The sequence below is a fragment of the Oryza glaberrima genome, chromosome 11 (assembly GCF_000147395.1).
Source record: "Oryza glaberrima chromosome 11, OglaRS2, whole genome shotgun sequence".
In the NCBI taxonomy this organism is placed as follows: domain Eukaryota; kingdom Viridiplantae; phylum Streptophyta; class Magnoliopsida; order Poales; family Poaceae; genus Oryza; species Oryza glaberrima.
The window spans coordinates 8189107-8212971 of NC_068336.1; the positions used below are offsets into that span (position 1 = coordinate 8189107).

A 23865-nucleotide genomic window follows, 5' to 3' on the forward strand; every position below is an offset into this window, starting at 1 on the left:
CTCTCTTGGAAAAGTGAGAGGGGGGATCGATGAAAGGAAAAAATGAAGCAGGGGGATTCCTGTACCATGTCCGAAGCGTGTTCCGGGTCTAACAACAGAAACAGACATGAATAGTCATGCACAAATCTGGCCCACGAGTTCACAATGCACGGCTACAAAAATTGACTGAATATTTTACAGATTTTAGGTGACTGGAATCTAACAATTCTGATCAAATATATATCCATTTCTGGATCCGATCCGACAAGATAAATGAATGTGATACGGCATAAGTGATACATGGTTCGGCAGAAGTGACCTTATGGGATCAAAACTAGAGGTGTGGAATAATTAACTACCATGTATGACTGGTTTTCAATTAACTCAGAAGCAAGACGAGTTTCATTAGAACTTAACCTCAAACGGAGAGTTCTCAGTGAAGTCTCATTATCTAACTCTAATTCACAACAATATTTCCAACATTAATAAGCATATTTGGAAATTAAGGATACCCCTAAAAGTTAAGATTTTTCTTTGGTACTTGCGTCGTGGAATGGTATTAACAAAGGATAATTTAACAAAAAAAAAATGACAAGGCAATAAGAACCGTTGTCTTTGATGCAATGACGAGACAATTAGACATCTTTTCTTCGAATGTCGTTTACCTTTCTGTTTGGTCCATCATCCAAGTAGCATATGGACTTCCTTCACCGCATTGTGTAGCGCAAATGTTTGGAAGCTGGCTTGCTAGAATTTATAATAATATAAAGGGAAAATTGGAACCATGCCATTATAATTTTGTAAAATTTGAGATATGCCATCCTGATCCACATGTCATTGACTCATGTGGGTCCTACATGTCATTGAGATACCAATGGCATATCTCAATCTTTACAAAATTATAATGGTATGGTTCCAAATTACCCTAATATAAAAGCACATGTCATGTTAGAAGTGTCTGCTACTTGTTGGTCGTTTTGACTATGCAAGGATAATGTGGTTTTTGATAAAAAAAAGTCATATCTTGACCTTTGCAGGTTATATATTCTCTTATCCATTGGCTTCATATATATATGGACTATCCTACAGAAGCATGGTTCGCCGGATATGGTAGTTACAACATATCTACTTTTAAAAAAGGTGATCAAGAAGCCAAGGATATATATATAGGTGGTGATCTAGTTTTAAAATTGGTGGCTCTTAATCGTGATTTTGGAGGAGATGGCCAAAGAGTTGTTTATGTGTGATGATTTAATCTTTGGATTGATGGTCCTCAATAAGTTGTTTATGTGTGATGATTTAATCTTTGGATTGATGGTCCTCAATACTCCATATCATTCTTTTTTTCCTTTTGAGTGTGGTTTTGTATGTTCGATTGTGTGAATCTTAGTAGGTTCTCAGGATAATTAGATCACCTTGATGTAATTGACTGAGTTCAATAAAAACTTCTATTATCTTAAAAAAAATACCCGGTCTAACGAGGATTATGTGATTATATATACTCCTAGCTAAATAATATTAATCGACCGTATGTCCGTATCCTACTTTATTACACTCATTTCCGTGATAAAGTAGAGCAAATATCATAGCTCCTTCCCAGGTGAATCGTCATGCGCGATCAGCGGCCAAGCCCTCTGTCAATGCAGTCGAAAAACCTTCCAGATGGCGTGTGTTGGCGTGATTCGGATCTGATACCTGATGAACAAACAGAGAATCAATAGCTAGCTGTACTATTGAGACTGTCATGCACCCTAATTTTGTTTGCTAAAGTCAAATTAGCGCCTTGTCAAATAATTATATATAGCACGGAAATGATGAGATCTCTTAGGTTTCCTCCCTTCAATCATAAATAATACTCCCTCCGTATTTTAATATATGACGCCATTGACTTTTCAACCAACGTTTGACCATTCGTTTTATTTAAAATTTTTGTGCAAATATGAAAATATTTATGTCGTGCTTAAAGAACATTTGATAACGAATCAAGTCACAATAAAATAAATGATAATTACATAAATTTTTTGAATAAGACGAACGGATAAACGTTGGACACAAAGTCAACGGTGTCATACATTAAAATATGGAGGTAATATATACTATCCCCACAGACAACAAGACCAACCCCATAAAAAGAAAACTATCTGGCGGACGTTTGAGCGAAGCTCAGACGCGCAAGCGGTCCTAGTTTCCTTTTCTGGCATTGTGTGGTTTCCTTTTTTTTCGGAAGTTTATACAACTGAACTTTTCCACACAAACTTTATATCTGATTCCAATGTGCAATTGGATTCAGATTCCAATGTTTGAATATCAAGTGTAAAGTTTATATATTTATATGATTCCCTGATACAAAGTCTAAAATTTATAAGTGCAAATTTCGATGTATAAACTTATAAAAAAATGAAACCATACGGGTACCAAAAAAGGAAAGTGGGGTGTTCATTTGGAACGAATGTTCACTAGATAGACCGACCAAAACCCATATCCCTATTGATTGGCACATATCTTCATTTGCTCCTCTACATCATTCTCTACCCGTCATGTCCGTCCCGGATCTGCTGCTGCTGTCGTCGTGCCGGACAGTCTTGATACCATGGCGATGCTGCGATGTGTCGTAGTATTCCGATCTGTTCATACGTTGAAAGAGATATTCTGCTTCTCCATCAAACTCCTTGGGGTGCATATCAGACTCAGAGAAATACATATCGGACTCAGAGAAAGACTCGGAAAGACACATATCAGACTCAGAAAGAGACTCAGAGAGATACACATCAGACTCGGAGAGATGTCCCTCTCCTTCCTCAGAGTCCTCTCTTAGTAGACTGTACCACCATTTGATACCACAGATTCTAGGGCAGTAGCGCAAAACCTTAAAGAAGTCTGCGGTGATCTCCCGAAAGGCCAGATAATTGAGAGTGGTGACAAGGAACTCGATGCCAAGAGGGACCTCTGTCATGCAACGAAGGTTGACTAGTCTTAGTTGTTGCAGGCTAGTCATGGTGCCTTGGTGTATATTTAGCTGAGTAAGATGAGGCATGTCTCTTAAACTGAGTTCCTTGAGGCTTGGTAACCACCCTTGGAGGAACACCAGCTGCACTCCAACGTATGCTCTTGTCAACACTAATTTCGTCAGATTAGACCACCGAGACAAGGATTCAAGCGGGTCCTCTTCTTGTTGGGACCAATATAGAAGCACCGAACATAGTGGGTGATTCTGACCATCTGCTGTTGCTGCACCCAGCAGCAAGTCTGCTTGTGCCAATCGTCCACCCAAGCTTAGTGTTTCAAGGTTTGGAGGCAAGGGGTTCAGGTCATTCAAGTGGAGGATCTCCTTCTCATCACTTGCCGTGATGCTTAAGTTGGATAGAAATTCCATCTTACGTAGGGACTCGCACAGGCATTCACAATAGCTTCCCTTAACACCCCATATCCTGATACTTCTTATTTGCCTCAACGCTCCCAAACACCACACGGATCTTTCACCCCGCACTTCCACTGCTTGCAGTGTGTGTAGCTCTCTCATCTCTTCTAATCCCCTAGGAGTAGGTACACCAGATCGACACCGGAATTTTCTCCAATATTTATCATTCACTCTTTCAGCAAACAAGTGCCTGAGCTTCTTTAGCTTAACGATCCCTCTAGGCAGCTCCTGTATTTTTGATCCTTGAAGGTCTAGCGTCACTAAGTTGGTGAGCCTCTCGATACAATCTGGGAGCAACTTCACCTTGGAATTCCGTAGGCCTAGATGTTGGAGATTGTACAGACCACCAATAGCTCTTGGAACCTTTTCAATAGGTAGCCCACTTAACTCAAGTACTGACATATATTTGCACTTCGTCGCTAGAGTTAACAGATTATAAGATGGCATTCTATTGTCAAATGCAATCAAAGTCCGAAGGTGATTTGCGCTGGAAATTGCTTGGCTTGAATGATTGTTTAGTCTGTGTATTACCATTCGACGCCCATTCTTCTCCTCCAGAGACCCCCCATATTTATCCTCATCACTATATGTGACACCAAAGCACTCCCTCCGGCACAAATTTACTGCCAACTCACGTATGATATCATGCATTCTGAATGATTTTATCTTGCCTAACGAGTTCCTTTCAACAAGCTGTAACATGTTCCACTGAACCAATTCATTGATATACTCTTCTGCCACTTCCTCCATTGTACGTATACCCCTCTTCTCAATGAACCCTTCTGCTATCCATAACCGCATGAGCTTCTTTCTTTTGAAAAGATAGTCCTCTGGATACAAGCTACAATATAGGAAGCAACTTTTCAGATTTGTTGGAAGGTAGATATAGCTTAAGTAAAGGATATTCCTGACATGCTGCAGGCTTGGGTTATTGATTAGCTCCCATTCAAGCTGGTTATGAATGCGTCTGAATTCCTTTTTGTTCTTGTCACGCACAAAAAGGAGCCTGCCCACAGAGACAATTGCAAGAGGTATCCCATTGCACTTGTTAATTATTTGAGCAGCAAGTTGTGTCAGTTCTGAGGGGCACCCATATGTTTTCGCTCTAGGGAAAGCTGTCTTACAGAAGAGTTCCCATGACTCATTATTTGTTAGACGCTCTAGAGTTATCCTTTTTTCTGGTAAAACAAGGTGAGCTACATCATCGTTGCGTGTTGTGACTAGTACTCTGCTTCCCTTGTGATTCGGAACAAGTGCCATTAACAAGTGATTGACTGCTTCTGGTGCCCAAACATCATCCAGTATGACCAAATACCTCCGGTCCCTTAGGAACATCTTCAATTCATCTTGAAGGCCTTCAATGCCCATGTTTTCAATGTTTGATGGAGCATTTGTTTGGTCATCTCTGAAAAGTTCAATGATCAGACATTTTAGAATGTCCTTAATAGAGTATGTCTGAGAGATGGAGATCCAGGCGTAGCATTCAAACTTTTCTCTCTGGTTCTTGTACACATTGGCTGCTAAAGCTGTTTTACCGAGACCTCCCATCCCATGCAGCACTATCACCTCGCGTTGCAACTCATCACCTGCCAGCCACTCGTGGAGAATTTCTCTGTTTTCATCCACCCCCACAAGATCTTGTTCATCGAGACAGCGTGACATGCTAGCTAGATGTCGGGATGTCTCAAAAATGTGACCAGAGCATTCACCGCTAGTAACCATCCAAGCCCATCGCTCTTTGGCCTGGAAGAGATGCACTAGATTGGCCTCTGCCTCCTTAACCGATGATGCTATCCTTTTCAATGATAGTAGAACACTGGGTCTATTGAATCCTCTCTTCAGGTAGGTACCCCATCCTTCTTCTTTGTGGGCAACAAGATGCATGTAGTCATCCACAATATCCTCGATCCGATGGACTAGCATTCTTACTTCCTCCACCCAGATTTCATAATTTCTGTTGTTACGATGGCGAACGTCCGTTCTGGTAAGAAATTCGTGCATGAGCCGGAGTTCCCTCCTCATACGCCCCATACTACCTTGAAGCTCGGTCAGCTGTGTGACAAATTCCTTGAAGAACGAAGTAGCTTGGTTGATTACCTCGTTCCCCAGGGCAGTTCCAATCTTTTTCACGGCTAAAAGAATCAGGGTCTCAGCCATTGATTGCTCGTCGAATCAGACCACCCAGCTTGTTGGCCAGAGTATATAACCTAAAGAATGAACAGCAATGGAACGTTAATCCTATCTTACTATAAAGTTACAACCCACTAAATTCTAAAGCTTTTCATGCAAATATGATACATCATTATCCATTAACAAGATACCCCATCATTATTCAGTAACAATTATTACATTCAAACATCATGCAAACACTACTAAAAAATAATTTTTCATGATGTTACCCTTTTATTTTACTAGCGGACGCTTAAGATATCCAACTTAAAAAATAGAGTTAAGATATCCACTATTTTTTAAGGTGGATATTTTAAGCTTCTGCCAATGAAAATTGTGTTTTTCGCTGGCGGCGAGTAAAGAGCACCATCTGCGAAAAGCAATTCCATGACAATAAAATCGCGCGCCCCACCGCCCTCCACATTTTCCTCCATCCACACGCATTTTCCTCTCCTCTCCCTCCTCCCTCCTCCCTCAACTTCCACCTCCACCGCACCACACAATTGGCTGCTACGACGACAGTGATGGAAGGCTGTCGGCAGCGGATTCGGCTGCAAGAGAAGACGAGGTGGTGGCGAGGATGCTGGCGGCCGGTGGTAGCAGAGGGAGCAGCGGCGTCAGCTTCCCTCCTCCTCTTACATCCCTCTCCCACATCTGCCCGTGTAGATCGGGGAGGCCGGCGGCAACAGAGGAAGCAGCGGCTGGCTTCCCTCCTCCTCTTCTCTCCCTCTCCCAGATCTGGCCGGCGCGAATCGGGGAGGCCGGCGGCCATGGCGGCAATAGAGGGAATAGCAGCACCGGCTTCGCTTCTCCTCTCCCGTCCCTCTCCTAGATCTGACTCGGGTGGATCGGGGAGGCCTGCGGCCATGGTGGCAACAGAGGGAGGAGGCCATAGGAGGCGGTAGCAACAAAGGGGACGATGACAGCGGTCCCACTTTCCCAGATACCGCAGCGGTAGCAACAATGGCGGGCAGCTAACACGGCAAGGTACCGCGGCAAGACCGGGACGACGACGGCTACCAAGACGAGGGCGGAAACAGCGTCTGCTACCGTAGCAAGGCGGATCCACCGTCACCGGTCTTAGTACTTCAACCATGACTTTTGTGAAATGTGATTTGGGATTGGGGATTTTGGGTTTTTTTATCATTAATGTGAACTGTAGATTTGGGATTTTGGAGAAGATTTTGAATTGCGAACATGCATTTGGATAATTTTGGTGTAAGTTTTTTTGCTCCAAAAATTCTTATCGCAGGCGGCGGCGACAATGTATGGATGGAACTGGCGGCCGGCAAGGGTTGCAGATCCGATTTCTTTTTTTTCTCCAAAATTAATTTCACTTGCGGGTCTTGTTAATTGCCGCCAGCGAAACCAGATTTTTACCGGCGGCCACCCCGCCACCAGTGAAAATGAGCTGCCACCATCGCTGGCGGTCGGTCGACCGCTAGTGAAAGTGCATTATTTTCACTGGCCTTTTGTCGCTAGCAGCACCTCTGCCCACCAGCAAAAACTCATTTTGACTACCTGGAAAAAGGGTCATTTTGACTACCTGGAAAACCCTTTTTCCAGTAGTGAAACATACTATATTATCTATAACTTTATAATTTGTTAAATTTTAGAGCTTTTAAAATACAAGCATGTTAAATCATCATCCCACATAATTTACATAATATTTCAATATATCCTTTCATCATTTTAATAATATCCTATGTACCAATATAATTCATCCTCACTTAATTAATGGTATTTCTCCTTTCTCTCATTAAGTCATATGACATCAATTGTTTTTAGCCCTTATATATATGATAAATCTATGCTCCAAACTATCTTTATCATTTTCTACTCTTATAAAGACACATCACCTTACTTTTACATTTAAATTATCATTCTATATATTTTAAATATCAGAAACGACATCTGTAAGCTTATTTTATCTAGTTATTTTACATATTATTCTCACTTATTGTTATTATACTGAACTCTTGTAGCAACACGCGGGGTTTTATCTAGTAATATATATAGATGTCAACTATCACCCTGCCCCCCTCCCCCTCTACCCCCTAAAAATGAAGAAAATAAGAGAAAAAAATGCAATCAAGTGCTCAACAAAAAAAAACCCCCGTAAATAGATAGCAAGTTTGGTCCGAGAGTAGGCACACCACCGTAATGAGATTATTCAGAAGAAAACCATAGTTTCAGGTAAAATAAAAGGATCGGAGCATCATGTACAACTACAACTACCTAGTTGCCATTCTCACTACTAGGAATCGTAATATATTAACTAACAGTGATAAAAAGGTTTGGTCGTTTCCTCGAATTCTCAGCTGTTCAGTGTCAAAAATAGCGACACTCCTAAAAATAATAATAGCGGCACTCTGCTAAAATGACAACGGTTCGCTGTTAGAAATCCATAGGACACCTGCTCAACGGCACTCGTCTTTGTCTATGTGACCAACGACAGAGGACGAAAATTTAAACCATTTCTATATAAAAATATGTTCAGAGGACATTGTCCTTATGGCCTTTATCTTCTTTTCTTTCCGTAACTATCAGGGTGGCATGCACAATTACGTGGTTAGCATCGATAAAATTTATATTATGATGTAAAATTATCAATATTTTTTCTCTACATCCTTAAATTTATTTAAAATTTATTAAATAGTTGTCTCGTTGTTTCAACAACTTAAAAAAATGTTTTCAAAAGATACACCAGCCTCCATCATCCTACTTATTTGCCACCCTTAATATTGTGAATAGAATTGATTGAGCGAGAGAGATTGAGCGAGAAAGAGAATTGAACACAAGAATGTAGAGGGAATGAATGAGCAGATTTTTTTATTGATCAATGCAGTACAATTTATAAATGGGGAAAGGGTGGCAACCGGAGACGCGATGGTCGTTGGGAACCATCGCGTCCGTTGCCAAGGAGCGCCTAGGGAAGAGGCGCGGTTGCCTTCGGTTGCGATCCATCCTTTTATATGGATAAGATCATCCTATTGTTTCATAACACTCCCCCTTGATCGAATCCAGCTTTGATCATTGCTCTTTCATTGTTCCATATATCTGTAAAGATAATCTTAGAAATAATTATAGTTAAATACATCACGTAAAACTCCTCGAAAACCCAATGGGAAAAATAAGGAGAGAATCGTGATATATTATTGACTATTTTTAGATCTCTATGAGTAAAGCTCATAGTATGATCCAAAATATTATAATGTCTACAGTTATCATTTAGTAAAAACCCCAGTGGGGAAAAGCCAAATGATAAGACATATAATCTTATGTTGATATTACCTCGTTAAAAACTTTGGATGAGGAAACCTAAAGGGTAAAACTCATACAAAGTAAAAAGAGTATAATAAGACGAAAATAGGTTATTTTCCAGAGGAATGTACTCCCCCTGAATCCTGCAAATTTTTAAGTCATCTCATACCAATTCCTTCGACACATTTAAAGAATGTGGAGTATGGCAGAGATTTTGTGAATAAATCAGCAAGAATATCACATGACTTAGTTTGCAAGATGTTTATCTCTCCATGTTGCTGAAGCTCATGAGGATAAAATAATTTAGGAGCAATATGCTTAGTGATGTTGCTCTTAATATAACCAGTTTCCATCTGAATAACACAAGCGGCATTATCTTCATAGATAATGGTAGGTGATTCCAATGAACCAATACCACAAGATGTTAATATGTGGTTAACCATTCTGCGAAGCCATACACATTCACGTGATGCCTCATATAATGCAATTATTTCAGAATGATTTGTGGAAGTGGCTACCAGAGTCTGTTTAGAAGACTTCTATGAAATAGTAGTTCCACCTTGTAAAAATACGAATCCTGTTTGTGATCTAGCATTGTGGGGATCAGATAGATAGCCAGCATCAGTATACCCAATTAAAGTCGAATCCTGGTTCTTTTTAAAGAAAAGTCCAAGATCTCTTGTCCCATTAAGATATCGAAAGACATTCTTAACTCCAGTCCAATGGCGTTTGGTAGGAGCAGCGTTGTATGTTGCTAATAGATTTACCGAGAAAGCAATATCTGGCCTCGTACTATTTGCAAGGTACATAAGTGCGCCAATAGCACTAAGATATGGAAAATTAGGTCCAAGCACATCCTCACCATCTTCCTTTGGTCTAAATGGATCTTTCTCTATGTCTAGAGATCGAACCACCATAGGGGTTTTGGAAGAATATGACTTGTCCATATTGAATTTCTCCAAAATTTTCTGGGTATATGCACTTTGGTGCACAAGGATTCCAGAAGGTAAATGCTCAAGTTGTAGACCTAAGCAAAATTTGGTTTGACCCAAATACTTCATCTCAAATTCCGTCTTTAAATGATGACGTGCTTCATTAATATCTTGTGTATTGCCAATGATGTTGAGATCATCGACATATACCGAGATAATACAAAATCCTGTGGGGGACTTTTTGATAAAGACGCACGGGCAAGCATCATTTTTAGTGTATCCCTTTAGTGAAAGGAATTCACTTAATCGGTTGTACCACATCCTGCTCGATTGTTTTAAGCCATAAAGTGACTTCTGCAACTTAACACAATACATGTTACGATTTACCTTTTGATTCGGGATGTTGATTCCGTCAGGAACCTTCATGTAAATATCAGAATCAAGTAACCCATAAAAGTATGCTGTCACTACGTCCATCAACTGCATAAATAGACGATTTTGTACTGCCAATGATATTAAATATCGGAAAGTTATACCACTCATAACTGGAGAGTAAGTTTCATTGAAATCAACGCCAGGATTTTGTGTAAAACCTTGTGCTACAAGCCTTGCTTTATATCTCACCACCTCGTTGTTTTCATTCCGTTTTCGGACGAAAACCCATTTGTATCCCACAGGAAAGATACCACGAGGAGTAGGCATTACAGCCGAGAATACATCTCTTTTGTAAAGCGAGGCTAATTTTGCGTCAATTGCGTCCTTCCATTTGTTCCAGTCAGAGCGCTTTTGGCACTCTTTTATAGACCTAGGTTCTGGATCAACTTGGAGGCAATCAGCAATTTGTTCAGAAAAATTAATGTCGACAATTATAGCTCTTCTATCAAAAGATTCTCCAGTTTCAGAGTAGTTGATGGCAATTTCATCAACCCTTATAGACTCATCGTAATCTCCCGAAACAATGTGTCTATGGTCTTCCGAATTCCTAGTCTTAGCATTGTGCACCACTGAGCTAGGTTGCAGACTATCACGATCTGCTTGATATATAGTATCAATTTGGTGTGTACCAACTAAAGGTTGGTTTGCATTTACCATCTTTCTTTGCTTATTAGCAATTGTTTCTCGCTGAGTGGCCATACTTCTTCCTCTCTTTTTAGTGAGTGGAAGTTGAGTAGTTTTATTTGGTACCTCCACTCTTTCTGGCGCATTCTGAGCGTGAATGAAAGATTTTGTCACCCCTTTATAATTAGTAAATGCATTTCGTAGGTTATTTGCAAGTCTTTGCAAATGTATGATTTTCTGAACTTGAAGTTCAGTTTCAGTAGTACGTGGATCTGAGGCTGGAATACCTTGGGCACCCCAATCAATTTTCTGACTTTCTTTCTGGTACTTGAAGTCTCCCCCTAATGCCGGGAAATGTTCCTCGTCAAAGATAGAGTCAGCGAACTGGGCAGTAAATAGATCACCTGTTAAGGGTTCTAAATACTTTTTAGTTTGCTGTGGTGGTGAGATCAGTATGTATACAACACATCTGAACTTACGCAAATGGGAAATACTTGGAGGATTTCCACGTACTAACTGCATTGGGGAAGTTTCATGATATGCAGTTGGTCGTAGTTGGACAAGGTCAGCAGCGTGCAGAACTGTATGACCCCAACACGACGAAGGTAATTTGCAATTCATCAATAATGGTCAAGCAATAAGCTTAATTCTTTTAATCAATGATTCAGCCAAACCATTTTGTGTGTGGACATATGGAACAGAGTGCTAAACCTGAATTCCCAATGCCATACAATAATCATCGAAAGCATGAGATGTAAATTCGGTAGCGTTGTCCATACAGATTGATTGAATCCTATGTTCAGGGTAATTTGCCTTCAGCCTTATAATTTGAGACATTAGTTTGGCAAAGGCATGGTTTCGTGCCGATAAAAGACACACATGAGACCATCTAGTAGATGTGTCAATCAAAACCATAAAGTACCTGAACGGTCCAGATCTTGGCACAATAGGGCCACAGATATCTCCTTCAATGCGTTCAAGGAATTTTAGTGGTTTGGCTCTAATTTTGAGATAGGATGGTCTCAAAATCAGTTTCCCAGTAACACATGCAGTGCATACGAAATCAGAGGATTTGGGAAATTTATCAGTGATCAAATGATGACCAATAGAGTTGCCAATAATTTTTCTCATCATCCCGATACCGGGGTGCCCAAGTCGATCATGCCATGTGTGGAATGCATCAACATTTTGAAAAATTACTTTGTACGCAACATGTGCAATGGGCTTAATGTATGTATAGTACAATCCCGATGTGAGAGATGGAATTTTCTCGCAAATGCGTTTGCCATATCTGTTTTGTTTGGTTAAGAGAAGAAATTCTTCTCGATTATCCATATGAGTTTCAATGTGAAATCCATTTTGACGGATATCTCTATAACTTAGTAGTGTACGGGTTGAATCAGGATACAATAAAGCATCCTCGATTGTAATATGTGTACCCATTGGTAGTGTAATAATTGCTCGTCCTGAGCCAACTATCACAGTATCGTGCCCAGCGATAGTCAAAACTTTGCCTTCTCTCTTTTTGAGAGTTTGAAAGTATTTGATCTCCATAAGTATAGAGTTTGTGGTACCACTGTCCACAAAACATAAATCCTCTCCAATCGGAGTGATATCCTTAGACCTCTATAATGAAAGAAAAATTGCTTGATTAAGAATTCTTTATCCAATATATATACATACATACAATAATTAAAACATCAAATACATAGTATGACGTTTACATAGGTTAATAGTACATACTCTAATGACTAGCAAGTCTTACAACCTTATAATATAAGGGAGTTTGTACTTATCTACTTATTACAACTAATATTGTTTTGACAAACTATAGGATATCAATGTAATGTCTGAAACACACTGAGATTAAAGCAGCTTTATCTCTAAGTGGGACGCACTGAGATTACAGTAAATCTCTAAGTGGGTCCGTTGAGCAGTATTCGATGAGCATGTCATCCATTGCAGAAAGTGCAGCGGTATCCTCTGGGAGAAGAACGAGGGTGTTCTCTGGTTCAATAGGAGCCTAGTGAGAACTTTAAACCTCCGGTCTTTCTTTTGTAAGAATGAAGTGAGCTTCAAATCTTAGTTCCTCAGAAGACTTTTTCTCCTTTAGGGATTTCTGGTAAAGGAGAACAAGATGTTTTTGGGATGCAGCAATCTTTAGTGACATGATAGTCAGATCCACACATGTTGCAATGCCTGTTGCTATTGCCACGAGATTGTGGTGCCTTACCGTTCCCTTTTCCTTTTTGTCGACCATTGGATTTGCGCCTTGTTATTGCGTTTGCGTTTTCTAGTCAGATTCTTAGGGTTATTTGAGGAATTTCCCTTGAATCCTTTTAGTGCGATACTGTTGGTTCAATATCCTGTCCTCTGGAAACAAAGTTGATAGAGTTTTCTCTATCTTCTTTGCTTCCGTTGGCTCTTTGTCGCAAAACTTCAACTTGGAGCAAATGTTATGAACAGCATGATTGTATTCTGCCACAGTTTTTAAAATCCTGTAGGCGTAAATAAATTCACTCATAATTAGCCTCGGGCCAAATGAGTTCCTTTTGCTGATCATAACGCTCTTTTAGAGCTTTCCATAGGTTGAGAGGGCTTGTCTCCAAAATGTACTCATGTTTGAGATCTTTATAGATGTAGAGTCTCAGAAGGAAAAGGGCAATATATAGCTTTTTGTTCTCGACTGGTGGATCCCAATCATTGGGTTCCTAATTTGTGTGTGAAATCCCACTAGAAGAAAAAAATTATTTTGATATTAGAAGCCCAAATTGGGTAGTTACTCCCATCGAGGGCGAGTTCGTCGAACTCTATAGTTGCTATGCCCATATAATCATGATTAACATTATTAATTTACAGAGGTAAATTAATAAAAACATGATATTGTGGTTGTAATCTCAATGCGAATTGTAAGACTTCATATTATGTAATGTTTCAAAAAGATGTAGGTTATAGACCTGACAATTTGAGTTAGAATTCGAAATTAGGTGGCACAATGTGGATAATCTCCAAGTAATTAAATAGAGGAGTAGATCTCTTAATAGTACGCAAGTTATACTTGCTGCCTAGAACATGGTCTCCAGGCAAACATATTCTGGTGAATATACCGCAGCCAATGTTTAGGACTCCACTACCTTGTGTTCAACCAAATTTCAAATAATCTCATTTTTCAAAACATATGCTCGGAAAATAACACATGTTGGTAATCATCGTGAGATGTAGACCTCTGTGAGATGGGCGAGATGCTTGCTGCCTAGGTTATGACCAGTGCAGCCAATTTGTAGGACTCCATCGGGTAATCATCTCAAAATGTAGACCACTTAATGATGGGCAAGATACTCGCTGCCTAGGTTATGGTCGCAATGACCAAAGTATAGGTCTCTATCTACATGTGATTACTATCCGAGTCAAAATGTGCAGTCAAACATGCATTAAATCCTCCATTAATCATATAGTACATAATTAAGAGAATTTGCTAAATCAAAGTACAAAATTTATAGAATTTTGTAAATTAAAAAAGCGAGGAAGTAGAGCGTGTCTTGAAATAATATGCAAAAGGCATATTGTTAAGACAACATGAAATTTAGTGAAACAGGGTATTTAAATAAACACCTATGTTAAGTGAAATATAACATCAGTGGTCTATAGGACAATTACGTAGTAATTTGTACAACTGATGAACTGCTTGTACTAAATTAAATAAAACATAGGGACTTAGATGAAAATTGCTGCTAAAATTAGAAAATATTAAAAAAATAATAAATTGGGTGATGGGACGAAATCTATAGGATTCGGCCCAATACCTTTTGGCACTTGGCCGGCGTGCAAGTGGGACAGGGGGTGCTAGCCCGGCCCAATATGTGGCCGCCGGCCCATGTGGGCAGAGCAAGTAGGAGAGGGGGTCGAGCGTGGTTAGGGTGAACCCTAACCCGTGCCCGCGACTTGTGCGCTGCTGCCGCCTCCTCCATTTCGCCGCAGCCGCCGCCGCCATTTTTGCTGCCGCCGCTGCCGTTTTCGCCGCCGTCCGCCGCTGTTCCCCCACCTTTCCGCCGCCGCCTCTGCCGCCTCCGTCTCTACCGCCGCCTCCTGCCGTTTCCGCCGCCTCCTCCGCAGTCTCCCGCCGCAGCCGCCCCTCCGTCCGCCGGCAATTTGCTGGCCGGGTTAGGCCATCACCCCCCCTCCTCATCGGAGTCGGAGGCCAGCCGGACCCGGATGCCGTTCCCCATGACCCCATTTGCTAGGGTCCGGCTAGGAGAGCCGTGGGGAACGGCAATCGTGGCGCGGAGGACGGGACGGCGCGCAGCGGCGGCACCGGCGTGTGGGCGCGACGAAGGAGTGAAGAGCGGCGGTTCCCCCTTGCGCATGGCAAGTGTCCCGGTCCGGCCGTAGCCGGCGGCTCGGGAGTAGGGGAGCAACTTCGGCGTGGTGGCGGTGAAGGTGTTTCGGCGTTCGTCGAGGCAGTTCTTGGAGGAGAAGGTGCAACGATCGGTGGAGAAGGAGTAGGCGCGACAGGGACCGGCGGGGCAGCCACGATCGGAGTGGCAGCCATACGGCGGCGAGGGTAGTGGCGCCGGCCACCAACCCTAGCCCTGCCTCCACGAGATCCCGGCGCGTCCTCGTCGATCGTCGACGAAGATGGCAAAGACGGCATGCGTGATCACGGCGAGGGATTCCGAGAACGGCATCGAGGATGGAATCAAGGTAGACATACCTTCTGCGATTTCCTTAGTTTCTTCTGTTCTTCTGTTCGCTTTTTCTGTAGATCAAAAAGCGATATTTCCTTCTTTCACTTCGCGAGAGCGAAAGTGCTGATAACGTATTGTGAATAGAATTGATTGAGCTAGAGAGAATGAGCGAGAGAGAATTGAACACAAGAATGTAGAGGGAATGAATGAGCGGATTTCTTTATTGATCAATGCAGTAAAATTTATAGATGGGGAAGGGGTGGCAACCGGAGACGCAATGGTTGGGAACCATCGCGTCCGTTGCCAAGGAGCGCCTAGGGAAGAGGCGCGGTTGCCTTCGGTTGTGATTTATCCTTTTATATGAATGAGATCATCCTGTTGTTTCATAACACTTAACTTGCTCACGTGGCCCACCATCCATTCAATTTGACACTCTTAACTTGCTCGCGCTCTCCTAAGGATCTTAAAAAACAGAACCTTATGTTCCAGATGTCCCCTTTTATATTTTTTTTGAGTCTTGTCAATCACTAGAACATACTTGTTTGCAACCTTTGCTACCATTCGGATCTTGAAAATCAAAATTTACGAGGTTCCAATTTTTTAGAATAAAACAATAATTTGATTTGAACACAAATTCGAAATTAGACTCAATCACAAAATTCAAAATACATTACATATTTTTTAAAGAACTTTTCTATATATGTTGATTCACATGCATAACGAACGAATAGCATATATATGAAGCAATTAAAGAAAGGGTTAGCATGGTGGGAAAAAAAATACATTTATTATAGTTTGTCGATATTTTTTCAAAAAAAAGATACAATAAACACTCAATAAATAATAGAAAACGTCTTACTTTAATTTAATTTACTTTTTTAAAACTATTTTCAAAACAAATTAATACATATGCCCGCGCAAATGCGCAGGCTATCTTCCTACACTGGTGGAGAAATGATCTTTGCTGGATCGACCCAAAACCACAATAATCCCGGTTCACAAAAAAAGGGGACTAAAAATGATCTTTAGTCCCGGTTGAAAACCCCAGGGCCATTCTACGATCTTTAGTCCGGGACTAAAGATCATCTTTAGTCCCGGTTCATCCCCTATCAGATTAATGTCAGGGTGCCGAGGATCTTTAGTCCCGGTTGATGTCACCAACCGTACTAAAGATCACCACTTTAGTTCCGGTCTTTAGTCCCGGTTGGGAACACCAACCGGAACTAAAATTCCAAGCATAGTATATAATCCCTATCCCTTATCCTCTCCTCCACATATCGAATCTCTCCCCCTCTTTCCCTTCTCCTCCCGTTCCTACAGTTCAGATCAGATCGATCCTTCCTCATCCCGATCCATCCCCTCCACCTCCTCCCCTTCTTCATCCCCTCCCCTCTCCTCCACCTCCTGCTCTCCTGCCCATCCTCCCCTTCCCCTCCATCCCCTCCACCTCCTCCCCTTCCTCATCCCTTCCCCTCTCCTCCACCTCCTCCTCTCCCCTTTCCTGCCCATCCTCCCCTTCCCATCAAGCTGCCGGCGGCCGGCGGGGCCGCTCGCGGCGGCGGCTGGCGGGGCCGTGCTCGGCAGTGGGCCGGCGGCCGGCGGCGGGCCGTGGCGGCCGGCAAGTGGCGGGTCCATGGCGGGCGGCGGCAACGGCGTTGTTTTCTTTTTTAAAAAAATTTGTGATTCACATGTATAATTTTGTATTGGATGGATTTGCGATGACCTGTGATGTATTTGATTTGTGTGTAATTTTTTAGGATTTGTGATGTATTTGATTTGTGTGTATATATAACATTAACATTTGTGATGTGGATTTAGGATGTTACTTTATCTGTGAAGTGGATTTGGGATATTACTTTGATTTGGGGATATGCATCACACTTGATTTGGGAGAAAATAAAAAAAAAAAGGGGACCATCTGGGACTGCCGCTATTACTAAAGATCCCTCTCTTTACCGGGACTAAAGATCCCGGTTATTTGAACCAGGACTAAAGATCGCTTAGTCCCGAATTCGTAGTCCCTGTTGGAAAACTGGGACTATGGGGTTATGAACCGGGAGTAAAAAGCACTTCTCCACCAGTGCTAGTTGATGAAATTGTCAACACAGGTCCAAACCATCATCAACTACCAAAAGAAAAAGAAGATCACGTGTTATCCATTGGTATAATATATCTCATTGTGGTAATATTTTTATCCTCTTGGAGCTTCTAATTTTGAAGCTAGTTTGAGTCCTATTGTTTTCTCCCTAGTTTTATCATTGTAGGCTAATGTAAATTCAAATTTAATTTATTTGATTTTGATGATTAATGATAAATCTAATTATATATGAGACTAATATTTGTATGAATATTCTTTTATCCGTCCCATATGTATTTGAAAATTAAAATGACAAGATGTATGTAAGAAACTGCTCATGTTCTATTTTTTTTCTCTCATAGGCCAAATATACAGCATGAATTCCTGCATTATCCTATATAAAATTTGTACGTATCCATATGTATCCTTTATTAAATAATTTTATAACGGATTGTCATCCATCACTAAAAACAGATCAATTGATCTATGCTCAATCATTTGTAATTATTGTTTTAGTGATTTATGATAAACTAGTATGGTGGTACTAACATTTCTTCATGAGTTGGCAAATAGTCCATTCTCGGACCTTATAAGAGTTGAGATAGAAATGTTTCCGTTGACAGTGGAGCTTAACCTTAACGAAGATGAAATGCTTGGAGATCGCACTATATGTATCGCTTTTTTACTCCATCAACATGTGTATTAACCTGTTCTTGTATATTATTTCCATGTAATGTACATATGCATGTCACAACGGTGTTTTATTTTAGCTTTATCTTATTTGGTCCCTTTATTCTGAGAACATAGAAATGGTGAACACATGTATTTATTATTATATGTTTGTTTTATTTTTCATAAATGCTTTCTACTCTTGTATAGGATATATTCCCAATTATTCATCTCTAATTATGCATATACTTGCTTTATACACATAAATTTTGGGGGAGCAAATGATATATACATATATTTACCTTAAGATCAACCTTGTATGTATTTGACAGAAGTTAATCACTTATATCCGATTGGGATATTTGCATTTGCGCAAATATATTAGTATTGGTGGTGTTAGTCAATACTCATTATATTCATATCATATATATGTGATCGGTTTGTCAGTAAGTGGAGATTGAAAATCAGATTATTAGGACTAACAATTTCATTGTGTTGAATAAAACAAATAGTTCCCAATAATTAAAAGAAGGTGTATCATGGCACATAAGTATATGAAGATGAATGTGTTCCTTGGTCAAAGGATAAGAAAGTTGAGATATTGAAGTGAAGATCGATTAATGAAAAATAAAGTGAAAGATATTAAAGATGTGGAGTTTGAAATGGTTATCTATAAAAGCTGGGGAAGGTAAATGATGCTTGGTCACGATGGACCATGTTATGGTAAAGGTAAAGAACAAGCAAGGGTCTAGACATGTATTAGCTACTCTGCATGTTTTGCAAACTAGGCACTGCCCTGGCCTACTATTACTTCATGGGTTAATACATCCATGTGCCTTTATAATTATTATTCGTTTATTTAAAACCATATGCTGTTATAATTTATAGTTAGTGGATGTGTGCCTCCATACTTACCGTGACATCCTAGCCAATTTGGATTTGGCCTGTGTATATATGTTTAGTTCCATTTTGCTAGTTTAGTAAGAGTGGAACCAATTTATAAGGGTTTCTCTCCAAACATGTTATTCTCAGGTTAATCATTTTACGTGAAGCAAAGATGAAAATTTTAATTAGAGTGGTATGTGTAAGTGGGCCCGTCTATTGGATGGGTTGGGTTACGCAGTTCTGGAGAACATGCTGTTACACTTTTTGAACGGAATTTTTTTCTTTGAATGGAACATGCTGTTACACTTACTCCTTCACCATAGTTTTTAAAATTTATGAACCAAATTATCCCTGTCTTCTTCCCCTTTTCTTCTCTCCTACTCACCTTCATCCCCTCCTTTCTATACTGTTCATCCCTAAATCCAAAGAAATTACACAAGCGGTTCCATCGATTTTCCACAAAGCAGTCCAAGCTGTCATCGGGAGCCGCCTCGGCGGCAGTGGCAGGAGGCGCAGAAACCCCAACGTGATGAAGAACGCTCTTGATTGGCAGCTGGCACTTCGCAGAAGGTTTAGGTTAGCGCACTTCTTTGCTTCTGTTATGTGCTGTGAATTGATTAACTAGAGGCTTTTTCTTAACTGTGTCCGTAAGCTAGGGAGATTGAGGTGGCAAAACAAGGACTGCAAAATCAAGGGGTTTCAATTTTGTACTGTGTTTTTGTTACAGCGTACTGTACACGAATCAATCTCTGTATGATTGAACGGGCTCTGTTCGTTGCACCATCAGAGCTGTGGATGACATGCCTGGCTCGCATTCCTTGGCCAAACGCAGCAAGGCGGTGACAGGGACCTGGTGATGTTGGCAGCTTGACCGGCCCGGTTTCTCGTCTTGGGGCCGCCGAGCGCCTGGGTAGTTGGAGCTAGAGGACTTGTCGCAAACGGAACACTACTGTTATGAAAATAGATGTGCAACGAAGACACGAATTTTACGTGGAAAACTCTTACGGAAAAAACCACAGGCGCCAACCGGCAATGACCACTGTTGAGGAGTTGAATACAAACGCAAGGATACATTGGGTTATCGCATTCTCCTCGTGCGGCTTAAAAGGGATATATATATATATATATAGAAGAAATCTAGCTAGGAGTCCTAATAGGCACAGACTAGAAGTTCTAACAGGAAACTAATCCTATAATGCAGAGTACTATTAGAAAATTAATTTGAATATATTGTGGTCAAAAATCAGATCACATATTTAACAACTACAACTCCACCGTCAGCCGATGCAAGCGGAGGCGGCGCCTGCACATGGTGGTGCCCATGCCACAGGCTGGTAAACATCGGCCCGCACAAGGGTTGAAGATGATGAACAGGAGAGAGAAGAGGGGACAAAGGCTGGACGGTTTAGTCCATAAATCTCACAATAAGTCTTAGAAACTGGGATGAATGGCTAAGTACCGTAAATTTATAATGGCATAATTATGAATAGTTAAATAATGATATATTCCCAAACTGTAAAGTTATATTGGCACGGATCTAATTAACCTGCCAGAGCAATGGCAATTTTCTTTGTGGCTAGCAGAATCGCCGTCGCCGCCGTTGTTTTGCAATGGTTTTCTAATTTTGAAGTTCCACACCAGTCAATTTCATATGAATTTCTTAATATCTGTCATATGCCATCTACAAAACGAATCAAGCTAGCGATTGATTCGTTCCGATAAAAGTAGTATCCATACCCAAATTTCTTCGGACAGGAAAATAATAAATTGCTAAAAATCACGAAGACATATAGAAAAAACTGATGAAGAAAAAAAATTGAGAAGTATGAATAGAAACTTTGTATACTATGGTTGGAAAGATGATAGATGTCCGATGTAGTGTGCATACCTCCTTGTGTATTATTGGATCATCAATCCATGCTAAGATGGTTATAGTTGAACTTGTATTCTTCTTCGTCCTCCCTGGGCTGTCGAATGGTAACACTAGAGGCCAGCTGAAAAGAACGCTTAATTACACCTTTGTCCTCGACGTCTCGGAGCCCCAAAACAGATATCTTTGAGAAGAAAGAACTTAAGGAAGAACTGCATATCTATGCGGGAATCCTATAAGGCCTCTAAACTCTCACAATCCTCATGCCTTTCTGAAAGATGAAGTCCTCAACGCATGTCTGAGGATTAGTATGAGTTGAAGTAATGGGTTGGAACATCTTAACACCGGACCACCAATGATTGTTTTCAGTGCTTCCTCGCCTAACCACAATTTTTTTTTTGTCTTCTTGGTACTCTCTCGTATTAAAATATAACAACTTATGCAGTTCAAAATTTGTTCTAAATATAATTGATTAATGCTACATATCTAAATAGCATGCCGAATCTATATCTATACATTCTATACAGATATAACCCACTAACTTTAAAACCTTACATGCAACCATACTACATCATCACTACTAGCAACAATTACATATTTCACCTTAGTCAAGCATACAACATCATCTACAATATATTTAATTCTACAAATCAACATACAAGCATATCCAATCATTATCTCACATCATTGCCACCATATTTTAACAAATCTAACTATCATTTTTATATTTACCATATACTTATCAAAATGTTATATATTAAAGCGCGAGTATCATTTATTTATTATAGAAGATGTTTTATTTTTTTTCTTTGTACTTCTAACTCGATTATCGAAAAAAATATATTAAAAATTGCTTGGTAATTTCTGCACCAAAACGTATGAAATCTCGTAGTTTATCAATGAATACAATCCTACGTTTATCAATGAATACAATCCTGTCCAACTCGGTACTCGTACGTCCTGGACTTTTGCCACTAAAATATCCATACTACTAACATGTACGTGTGATATTTGTAGCCACTAGAACTTAAACATAACAGACGTACAGCAGTACAAATATGTGTGGTCGGCGGTCTAGTTGAATTTTCAACGGGGAGTAGGAATCTTACTTAACCCGTTGAATAATAAAGTAAGAAGTCTCTTTCCACACTCGCAACCGGGTTCAAATAGAAGTTTGGGTGTGTTTGGTTAGCGAAAAGAAAATTTTTGGGTGTCACATCGGATGTTTGATCGGATATCGGAAAGGATTTTCGAACACGAATGAAAAAACTAATTTCATAATTCGCCTGGAAACCGCGAGATAAATCTTTTAAGCATGTTTAAGTTATCATTAGCACATATAAGTTACTTAAGCACTTATGGCTAATCATGGACAAATTAGGCTTAAAAGATTCGTCTCGCAAGTACTATACAAACTGTGTAATTAGTTTTTATTTTTATCTATATTTAATACTCCATGCATGTGTCAAAAATTTGATGTGATATTTTTAAGAAATAAAATTTTAGGAACTAAACCAGGCCTTAATAAGGTGGGCTCTGGAATCTCTATATATGCCTTTCCTTCAAGAATATTCTTTTATTTTTAGGCTTTTTTAGTTTTTAATTTTATTAATAAACCCTTAAAAAATATTTCTAAATCTGAACCAAATAACTCTGTCGCGCCACGCGCAGCTAGCGTGGCAATGCTGTCCTGCCATGCCAGCCCCTTGCCATCCCAGTGTGGCTGGCGTGGCCAAGCAACGCTGCCACTCGATTGGTATGGTTAAGAGGTTCAGTTTTTGAAAATATTTTTTGAAAAGGTCTATTAATAAAATTTAAAAATAAAAAGGTCTAAAAAATAAAAAAGGTCTTCCGTTCACAAGTGCTGTGGTCCTAGGCTCGGGACGAAATCTCTGTGGTACATTTCGAAACTGACACTGTTTCCCCTTCCGTCACTACTACGGAAAGTCAGATAGAGATTTCGAAGGTAATAGTGGTCCAAGATAATATAGGTACCGGAGCAACTAAACTAACACCTATGGTATTTTTTCCGCCCATGGTGGCACAAAGGAAAGGTCCGGCATCTTTCAGTGCAAATAGCTGTTTGTTTTTAAATGGAACGAACACATATATTTCCTGTTAGAGATAGTTGTTGATTCCGTATAAAATCCGGCACCTTTGACCTACGTTTCATCGATGTTGTTGGTTGTGGGCCCCATAATAAAACCGGCACCATTAAGGTCGTCAACGAAAGGTGTTGGTCCTAACCCATATATATACTACCAAAAGTGTCCGTGCGTTACACCGGGTGATTACGGAGTGTGTACAGTGACAACAATTGTTGTTTGGTTTAGACAACTAATCTGCTAAAAGAATTGTTTGTTTTTGGATAAATAATCTTCTATATATTTGTGGAATATATATGAGTTTAGTTTGGATGATTTGTAGCATGAGAGAAAATGGATGGACGAACAATGCGATTGTCTTTGCCCAAAAGGCGACAGATGGAAATTTGTATCATGCACGAAAATATTTATTTTTTTATGTAGGTAAGTGTAATAAAATACGAGTGGAATATTTGTACTCAATGTATTTTGAATTGCGAGAATATAATTTTTTTTAGAAACACATAGTATAAAACGCGCTCACGACGTGAGCATTGAGATTGACGAAGTTACGACGAATGCCCCGAGCACTCGTGTCAAATCAAATATTTGAATCCAGGTTAACTGGTTCCACCACAAGAAACCTATCCGGTTAAACTATACCCACTTTACATTTGTGGGAATATACCTGTGTATTGTTATACAAGGAAAATGTGTGGAGTTTAACAAATCATAAAAATAAATCTTATTAATTTTGTGAGAGTGAATATTATT

The 23865-nt window shown here is 40.2% G+C and overlaps 1 protein-coding gene across 2 annotated transcripts; it reads right to left on the bottom strand.

Moving 5' to 3' along the window:
- Positions 1 to 2278: 2278 nt before the first annotated feature.
- On the bottom strand, positions 2279 to 21626 carry LOC127754448 (disease resistance protein RPM1-like). Of its 2 annotated transcripts, none has more exons than XM_052279986.1 (2): positions 21026 to 21410; positions 2279 to 5604 (listed from the first exon to the last, which is right to left on the bottom strand). In XM_052279986.1, exon 2 carries the CDS (start codon positions 5552 to 5554, stop codon positions 2501 to 2503), a length of 3054 nt encoding a protein of 1017 aa, XP_052135946.1. In that variant the 5' UTR covers positions 5555 to 5604; positions 21026 to 21410; the 3' UTR covers positions 2279 to 2500. The 2 variants fall into 2 exon arrangements, 1 of the variants encoding a protein (XP_052135946.1); XR_008012832.1 differs by lacking the exon at positions 2279 to 5604 and adding an exon at positions 8182 to 8626 and having other exon boundaries at positions 21026 to 21626.
- Between the last annotated feature and the right edge of the window lie 2239 nt (positions 21627 to 23865).

Bases quoted from the DNA above. Each gene is read 5' to 3' on its own strand.
- LOC127754448 (XM_052279986.1), bottom strand. From the start codon at position 5,554: ATGGCTGAGACCCTGATTCTTTTAGCCGTGAAAAAGATTGGAACTGCC.